The sequence below is a fragment of the Camelus bactrianus genome, chromosome 1, assembly GCF_048773025.1.
Source record: "Camelus bactrianus isolate YW-2024 breed Bactrian camel chromosome 1, ASM4877302v1, whole genome shotgun sequence".
NCBI classification, from domain to species: domain Eukaryota; kingdom Metazoa; phylum Chordata; class Mammalia; order Artiodactyla; family Camelidae; genus Camelus; species Camelus bactrianus.
Window position 1 is genome coordinate 3923464 of NC_133539.1, and position 9669 is coordinate 3933132.

Here is a 9669-nt window from a genome sequence, read left to right on the forward strand (position 1 = left end):
ATCTTGTTTGCATTTCTCTAAGGAACAGTGACGGTGAGCATCTTCTCATGTGCTCATTCGTCGTTTGTGTAGCATCTTCAGAGAAATGTCTATTTAGGCCTTTGGCCATTTATAAATCTGGCTGTTTCTGTTGTTGTTGAATTGCAGGAGTTCTTTATATATTCTGGATATTAACTCCTTATCAGATATATGGTTTATAAACATCTCCCCACATGCCCTAATTTTCACCATGCTGTGTCCTTGAATGCACAGAAGTTTCTGTATGATGCAGTTTTTGTTTGATTTATCTGTTTCTGCTTTTGCTGCCTGTGCTTTTGGTGTCATAGCCAATAAATGGTTACCAAATCCAATGTCATGACGCTTTTATACTACGTTTTCTTCTAGAAGTTTGAGGTCTTTAACTCATTTTGAGTTAATTTTTTGGTCCATGGCATTAGGTAAAGGTCCAATGTCATTCTTTTGTATGTGGATATTCAGTTTTCTCAACACCATTTGTTGAAGAGACTGTCATTTCTCCATCAAATGGTTTCAGCACCCTTGTGAAAAAAATCCTTATTTTTATCAAAGATAACTTGACCATATATTCGAGGAATTCTTTAGGAGCTCCCTAGTCTATTCCAGTGGCTGACATGTCCGTCTTTACGCCAGTGCCACACTTTTCTGATTACTGCAGCTTTATAATTGAGTTTTGAAGCCAGGAAGTGTGAGCCTCCAACTTTGTTCTTCTTTTTCAAGATTGTTTTCGCTATTCAGAGTCCTCTCAGGTTCCATATGAACTTCAGGATGGACTTTTCTATTTCTGCAAAAAAAAAACCCATGATATTTGCTAGGAATTGCACTGAGCCTGCAGATTGCTTTGGGTAGTACCGGTGACTTCACGATACTGCAGTTTCAGATCTCTCACCCCTGGATGTCTTTTAATTTATTTGCACCTTCCTTCGTTTCTTTCAGTAGTTTTGTCGTTTTCAGTGCCTCCTTGGTTAGGTTGGGATTTGCTTTCATTTTGCTTTAATCCTCCTACATCCAGAACCCACTCCCTATTTTCACACGGTCCCTAAGAAACCTCCTCAGGTTCTCCTTAGCAGCTTCCCTGGCCTGTAAAACACGACAGAGTTTCCATTTCTGGGGATCTATGCTAAGGGGTTTTTCAAAAGAGGAAATGCACACTCAACAGTGAAAAAATGCACACAAATGTACACTCAACAGTGAAAAAGGCAAAGAAATCTATGAGGGCAACAAAAGCCAGAAGGACATTTAAATACAAATAAATTCCTAGAAGTGAATTACTAGACCAAAGGGTACATGAATTCTGAATTCCAACAGATGTTCCCCACAGCTCTCCAGAGAAGTTATACCAGGTTATATGCCTGCTGGCAGCGTATGAGAATATTTGTCCATACCCTTCCCAAAGTATTGTATTATCCAACTTTTTGATCTATACTATCCTGTTGTGGAAAAAAAAAAGCTTAGTATTGTTCTAATTGGTTCTCTCATTAAAGCGATCGCCTCAGCACACTTCCATAGGCTTAAAAGCCATTCGTGGTTTGTGCATACATCTTTTCCTGGGAACTGTCTCATCACATACATCGCCCATTTTTCTAATGAGTTGTTAGCATTTTTCTGGTTATAGCGGCTTTGAGACCTAATTTGTGGACTAGATAATACATTGGTGTAGTTCAAATTTTACGAGTATACAAAGAGATGGATGGTGATAAATCTCCTGACCCCTGCATCTGTTTACCCAATAGAAAACCCAGGTTATCACTTTCTTGGGTGTCCTTCCGGAATTTCTTTGTACACATCCAGCTACAGCCAGGATGGGCCACGTGGCCCGGCTCCCTGCAATAGCCGTTTCTTTTCCGCCTCTGTCAGGGCTCACACACAGTGAGGGAACTTCTCACACAGGACGTTTCGTTTATGTGAAACAAGACGATAAACCCCTAGAAGAGGAACTGCTCGGCTTATTTATTCAGAATCCAGAGATTTTGCCAAAACAGACCCAGAAGTATGTTGTGCTCATTGACACCCCCCCTCCCCGCCGCCTCGCCACCGCCCGGAGAAGTTTGTGCACGCTTATTTCAAGGATAATTTTTACTACTTGGTTTTCACCTTCCTTCCTTCCTTACTTAGGAAAAGTACCGCCACTGAAGGAGCGACTCCCTCTGAAACACACTCCACTGCAAAGCAACCAAAAAGCAGGACTCTTGCAAATATGAATGTAGTATGAATTCCCCCGCCCATGTTTTACACAGGAGGACATCTACTATACACATTGTTGTATAATTACTAAATTGTGTACTTTAGCTTTTCATAACTCCATATTAATTAGTTCCTTGCCGTAGGCAATAAAAAATCTTTTTCCCTATTTGTCTTTACTTTGAGTGTGGAATTCCATCCCCACCCCAGGCAGTTTAAAAAATAATCTGATTTTCTTTCTTTCTTTTTTTTTTTTTAAAGTAGAGGTACTGGGGATTGACCCAGGACCTCGTGCATGCTAAATATGAGCTCTGCCTTCCCCCTGATTTTCTTTTTACAGCTTCTGAGTTTTGTTTTGCTTAGAACAGCCTTGATCTCTTTCCCCATACTTTCTTATTTTTTAATTAAAATATTTGTTCCATCTATATTAAATGTTGATGGAAATCCAAACTTACTCTCCCCCAGCTGGCCAGCCAGTGGTCCACCGTTTGTTGAATGATCGTCTTCCTCCTCCATTGGTTTGAGACGCCCGCTCATTATTTAAAGTTTCGTATGTACTTAAGATGATGTCTGGACTTCATAGTCTGTTCTCTCAGCCTTATTTCCTTCTGCTTAGGTACTTCCTAGTGACTTTTCCATGTTTACTTTCCACTTGAACTTTGGATTCAGCTGACTGTTCACGACAGCTCCTGCTCTGTGGCCATGGCGCCGGCACTGTGGGACACACTCTGCTCTGAAGGTTGTGCTGGGAAATCTTTTTCAGCCTGCACTGCAGCCTAAAGGGAAGGTATCTGAACCATCTTACAAATGGCTTAGCCCTCAGAATGGCAAAGTGAAACATCAAATGTCACACATTTCATCAGTTAGAGATTCTAAAGGTTTCCAAGTGACTCCACACTGAGTCTCTGTGAATGTAACTCCTTGCTTAAATCACAGCAATAGGACCGCTCCAGGGCCTCCTGATGGCAGTATTTTAATAGTCAGGAGCCCTGCGTTCTGTCTACGTGTGCCCCATGAATGACCTGGCCTCCTAAGGTTAATTTTCCATCTCAAAAATCTGCAGCACATAAAATGTTAAGACTCAAAATTTTTTTTACATAATTAGATTTAACTTCTTAACAATTCAACCATTTTCCTTATTTATCATTACAGCTGGGGACTAAATGTGTCGAAATGCCCAGCAGTTTCTGGAAACTAACTTCTCTTCTTCTCCTGCCAGTGTGAGACCTCAGCAGCATGTCTCCTGAACGTCACTCCCCCTTTCTCTTTATGTGTTTGCTCTGCGTGTAGCTTTTTGCCTCCCCCCGCCCCGTTCACTAACTGTATGTTCAGCTCTGTCTAATCTGCTGTAAAATCTGTTCCTTGAGTTTGCTATTGTTGTTGCTGTGTATTTTTTATTTCTGTAAGTTTTACTTGGTTCTTTTTCAAAACTGTTATATTACTTTTTACAGAATTCTGTTTCCTAAAGAGCAGAGGACGGTTGCAACCGCTCCTTAATGTCGTGGGACCAAAACATACTAGGTGTCTTTTTTTTTTTCAATTCACACAAAAATTTTAGAGCAGTTTTGGTTCACAGAAAAATTGAGGGGAAGATGCGGACATTTTGTCAGCTTCCCCCCTCATCAGTATCCCCACCAGACTGCTGTCTATGAGTCTATTTTTTTTAGTAAGTTCATTTCTATTCTTTTTTTTAGATTCCACATATAAGTGATATTATATGATATTTGTCTTTCTCTGTCTGACTTACTTCACTTAGTATGAAAATCTCTAGGACCATCCATGTTGCTGCAAGTGGCATTATTTCATTCTTTTTTATGGTTGACTAATATTCCATTGTATATACACACCACATCTTCTTTATCCAGTCATCTGTTGATGAACATTTAGGTTGCTTCCATGTCTTGGCTACTATAAATAATGCTGCTGTGAACATTGGGGTGCAGGTGTCTTTTTAAATTAGTTTTCATCTTTTCTGGATATATGCCAAGGAGTGGGATTGCTAGATCTTATGCTAACTCTATTTTTAATTTTTAAAGGATCTTCCATGCTGTTCTCTATAGTGGCTGCACCAATTTACATGCCTACCGAGAGTGCAAGAGGGTTCCCTTTTCTCCACACCCTCTCCAGCATTTATTATTTGTAGACTTTTTGATGATGGTTATTCTGACCTGTGTGAGGTGATTCGTCATTGTAGTTTTGATTTGCATTTCTTTAACAGTTAGTGATGCTGAGGATCTTTTTATGTACCTGTTGGCCTTCTGTATGTCTTCTTTGGAGAAATGTCTATTTAGGTCTTCTGCTCATTTTTGATTAGGTTGCTTTTTTTTAATTTATATTAAGCTGTATGAGCTGTTTGTATATTTTGGAAATTAATCCCTTGTTGGTCGCTTCATTATAAATATTTTCCCCCTTCCAGTTTGTCTTTTTATTTTGTTTATGGTTTCTTTTGCTGTGCAAAAGCTTTTAAGTGTAATTAGGTCCCATTTGTTTATTTTTGCTTTTATTTCCATTACTCTAGGAGACAGATCCAAAAAAATATTGCTGCACTTTATGTCAAAGAGTGTTCTGCCTATGTTTTCCTGTAGGAGTTTTTATAGTATTGTTACTGAGTCCAAACTCGTTCTGCTCGCCACACGACAGGCCAATAAATCGGGAGACGAGGTGGTGGGGCAAGGAATAGCGACTTTATTCAGACAGCCGGCAGACCGCGAGGATGGCAGACTAATGTCCTGGAGAGCCATCCTCCCCAAGTCAGAATACAGGCTCCTTTTATACAAAAAACAGGGGAGGGGGAGTGGTTGATTGTTGCAAACTTCTTGGTGTAGGAGCTCTTCGTTCCTGCAGCTGTCCGCGTGGGCCAGCTCACGGCGCTCCTGCAAAACCTCCAACAAAACAAATGCTATTCTCTGTTCTGCAACTTGTTATCTTCACGTAAGTGCAGAGCTGGCAAGACTGAGCCCAGAAAACAGGGCACAGGGTTAAAGGCAAAGGAACAGATCTCATATGGAGTCAGATTTGTTCTTGTCTATTACAGTATCTGGCCTTAGATTTAGGTCTTTAATCCATTTTGAGTTTATTTTTGTATATGATGTTACAGAATGTTCTAATTTCATTCTTTTACAGGTAGCTGTCCGCTTTTCCCAGCACCACTTATTGAAGAGACTGTCTTTTCTCCATTGCATGTTCTTGCCTCCTTTGTCGTAGGTTAATTGACCATAAGTGCCTGGGCTTATTTCTGGGCTCTCTATCCTCTTCCATTGATCTCTGTGCTTGTTTTTGTGCCAATCCTGTACTGTACCACTTGGATTACTGTAGTTTTTATAGTATAGACTGACGCCAGGGAGCATTCCTCCAGCTCTGTTCTTCTTTCTCAAGATTGTTTTGGCTATTTGGGTCTTTTGTGTTTCTAAATAAATTTTAAAATTATTTGTTCTAGTTCTGTGGGAAATGCCATTAGTGATTTGATAGGGATTACCTTGAATCTGTAGACTGCCTTGGGCAGTGTGCTTGTTTTAACAATATTGATTCTTCCAATCCAAGAACACAGTATATATTTCCATGTTTGTGTTTTCAGTTTCTTTTATCAGCATCTTATAGTTTTAGGTCTACAGGTCCTTTGCCTACTTAGGTAGGTTTATTCCTAGGTATTTTATTCTTTTTGATGCAGTGGTAAATGGGATTGTTTCCTTAATTTCTCTTGCTGCTATTTGGCTGTTAGTGTATAAAAATGTGACAGATTTCTGTATATTAATTGTGTGTCCTGCAACTTTACCAAATGCATTGATGAGCTCTAGTAGTTTTCTGGTGGCGTCTTTAGGGTTTTCTATATATAGCGTCATGTCATCTGTTCTTGCTGCTGAGCTTTAAGTCTTTGCATATTTTGGATAACAGTCCTTTATCAGATTACTAAAGGTCTATGACTTGTCTTATTATTCTCTAGACATTGCCTTTTGCAGAGTAGATTTATTTAATTTTGATGAAGTCCAGCTTAACAATTATTTCTTTCATGGAAGGTGCCTTTGGCGTTGCATCTAAAAAGGCATCACCATACCCAAGGCCATGTAGGGTTTCTCCTATGTTACCTTCTAGGAGTTTTATAGTTTTGAGTTAATTTTTGTAAAGAGTGTAAAGTTTGTATCTGGATTCATTTTCTTTTTTGCAGGTGAATGTCCAGTTGTTTCAGCAGCTCTTGTTGAAGAGACTGTCTTTGCTCCATTGTACTGCCTTTGCTCCTTTGTCAAAGGTCAGTTAACTATACTCAGGCAGGTCTGTTTCTGAGCTCTCTCTTCTGTTCCACTGATCTGTGTGTTTTTTTCTTTCAGCACTATCACACTGCCTCCACTGCTGTAGTCTTACAGTAAGTATTGAAGTTGAGCAGTGACAGTCCTCCAACTTTGTTCTTTTCCCTGAGTATTGTGTTGGCTATTCTGGGTCTTTTGCTTCCACAAAATAAGGGTTTTGGACGGAACTGCACTGAATCTATAGATTAAGTTGGAAAGAAGTGATGTCTTTCTGTCTACAAACATAGAATATCTCTTCATTTATTTAGTTTTCTTTGATTTTCTTCATCAGAGTTCTATAGTTTTTCTCATATAAATGTTGTACATATTTTGTTAGATTTCTACTGAAGTATTTCATTTTGGGGTGCTAATTAAATGGTATTGTGTTCTTAATTTCAAATTCCACTCGTTCGTTGCTGATATATAGAAAAATAATGGACTTTCACATCAGGTTAATAAACTTTGTATCATGCAACCTTGCTATAAACACTTAGTCCCAGGAGTGTTTTTTAATTGATTCTTTTGGATTTTCTATACAGATGATCATATTATCTGCGAACAAAGACAGTTTTATTTCTTCCTTCCCAATCTGTAAGCCTTTGATTTCTTTTTCTTGGCTTACTGAATAGCTAGAAAGTTCAGTATAGGAGTAGTGAGAGGGACCCCCTTGCCTCGTACTTGATCTCGGTGGAAAAGCCTTGATTTCTCACCGTTAAGTACAATGTTGGCTGCAGGGTTTTTGCAGATAGTCTTTATCAAGTTGTGCCCATTCCTCTCTATTCCTAGTTCACTGAAAGTGTTAATCATGAACTCTGTTGTGTGTGCACTGGATTTTGTCAAATGCTTTTTCTGCATCTACTGATGTGGCCGTGTGATTTTTCTTTTTTAGCCTGTTCATGTGATGGCTTACATTAATTGATGTTTGAATATTAACTCAGCCCTGCATAGCTAAGATGAAGCCCACTTGGTTGTGGAGTACAACTCTTTCTATGCATTGTTGGATTCTATTTACTAATGTTTTGTTGAACATTTTTGCATTTATATTCATGAGAGATATTGGTCTGTAGTTTTCTTTCCTTGTAATGTCTTTGTCTGGTTTTGGAAATAGAGTAATGATAGTCTTACAGAATGGGTTAGGAAGTATTTCCTCTATTTCCACCTTTGAAAGAGTGTAGAGAATTTTTATAATTTATTCCTTAAATGTTTGACGGAATTCACCAATGAACCCATTTGGGCCTGGAGCTTTCTGTTTGGGAAGGTTATTAATGATTGATTCAATTTCTTTAATGAATAAAGCCCTATTCAAACTGTCTATTTTTTCATGGGTAAGTTTTGGCAAATGTGTCTTTTAAGGAATTGGTCCATTTTATCTAGATTATAAAATCTGTGGGCATAGAGTCAGTCATAGTATTCCATTATTATCCTTTTAATGTCTGTGGGATCTGTAGTGGTGGCCTCAGTTTCATTTCTGATTATTGGTAATTCGTGTCCTCTCCTGTTTTTTAATTAGTTAGCCTGGCTAGAGGCTTAGAGATTTGGTAATCTTTTCAAGGAACCAATTTTTGGTTTTATTGACTTTCTCTGTTGATTTCCTGTTTGCTATTTCATTGATTTCTGCTCTAACCCTTCATTATTTCTTTCCTTCTACTTACTTTGAACTTTTTCTAGTTTCCTGAGGTAGAAACTTAGATTATTAACTTTAGATCTTTCTTCTTTTCTAACATATGCATTCAATGCTACACATGTTCCCTAAGCACTGTGTTGGCTGTATTACACAAATTCGGATAAGTTGTGTTTTCATTTTCATTTGCTGCAAAATATTTTAAAATTTCTCTTGAGAATCCTTCTTCAACCCATGTGTTACTTAGAAGTATGTTGTTTAACTTCCATGTATTTTTGGATTTTCCAGTTATTTTTCTGTAACTGATTTCTAGTTTAATTCCATTGTGGTCTGACAACAGATATTGTACAATTTCTGTTATTTTGAATTTGTTAAAGTGTATTTTATTGTCCGGAATGTGGTCTATCTTGGTGAATGTTTCACGTGAGCTTGAGAAGAATGCGTATTCTGCTGTTGTTTCCAATGAAGTTAACACATACTTGGCATGTGCAGCAACTCCACCCCTGAGACTAGCCCCTGGAAAACAAACCACATGCATTTAAGTTCTTAGTATCCACAGAAGATTGCAGCCAAAACCAAGATACAAGCCAAAACCTATCAACAGGAGAACAGTTAAGCAGTTTGTGGTATAATCACAGGATAGAATATTATTCAGTGATTTTAAAAAAAAAAAAGAATGTATTGCTGATAAATGCAACAACATGGCTAACTCTCAAAACCAATCTGCATACTGATTACATTTAAATGAAGATCAAGAGGAGATAAAACTAATCCGTGGTGACAGAAGATAGACTAGTGTTTTCCTCTGAGCACAGGGGTGGGAAGATACTCAGTGGGAAAGGGCACGGGGAAGCTTATTGGTACGATGGAGAAGTTCTTTATCTCTGTCTGAGCGGCTGAGTACACGAGAATGCTATATAAAAAGTTATAGAGCTAAATGTGTATTCCACTGCATATATATCATACTTCAATAAACTATGTTATCAGAAAAAGAAAAATAAATGAGTAGCAAGGACAGAGCCAGATGGAGCCATTGGAACTCATTTACAGCTCAGTCTGGCCCACACAGCACACACAAGCTACCTTGTCAAGTGTCATTTCAGACCTGGAGTGGCTCCCTCTGAAGCCGGCCCTGGGTCCTGACTGGCTGCACACATTGTTTTGGGGGAGGTTGGCGGAAACAGTCTGTGGTCCTGTCTCAGCCTGGACACACTCCTCTCCTACCCTATATCCTGCCCTTCCTTCAAGACCTTCCCCAAGCCTCTCCTCTCTGCCACATCCCCACCCCAAAAACTGGCCCCCACAGGCTCTGGTTTCCCAAACTTTCCTGCAACCCTTAGCTCATACATAGGAGACTGGTCTACAGAGCCATGGCATGGATGTGATTTGGGGTCATAAGTACCCACTCAGGTCAGTCATCATCACACGTGTGTGCATGCACACACACATACACGCAGGAGACCCAGCGTGTTTTGTTCTCCCTTACTGCTTTGTAAACTTAAGTGCTCACGTCTCTTTTTTCCTTTCCTTAGTTTCACATACTGCATTCAACATACTTTTAAGTGTTAAAAT

The 9669-nt window shown here is 39.0% G+C and overlaps 1 protein-coding gene across 1 annotated transcript in view; it reads right to left on the reverse strand.

Moving 5' to 3' along the window:
* FAM3B (FAM3 metabolism regulating signaling molecule B) overlaps positions 1-2807 on the reverse strand; it is a 39299-nt gene extending 36492 nt beyond the window's left edge. The window contains exon 1 of the mRNA XM_074351944.1: positions 2652-2807. Within this exon, the coding sequence (XP_074208045.1) occupies positions 2652-2733 (82 nt within the window). The 5' untranslated portion in view covers positions 2734-2807. The remainder of the gene's footprint in view (positions 1-2651) is intronic.
* Between the last annotated feature and the right edge of the window lie 6862 nt (positions 2808-9669).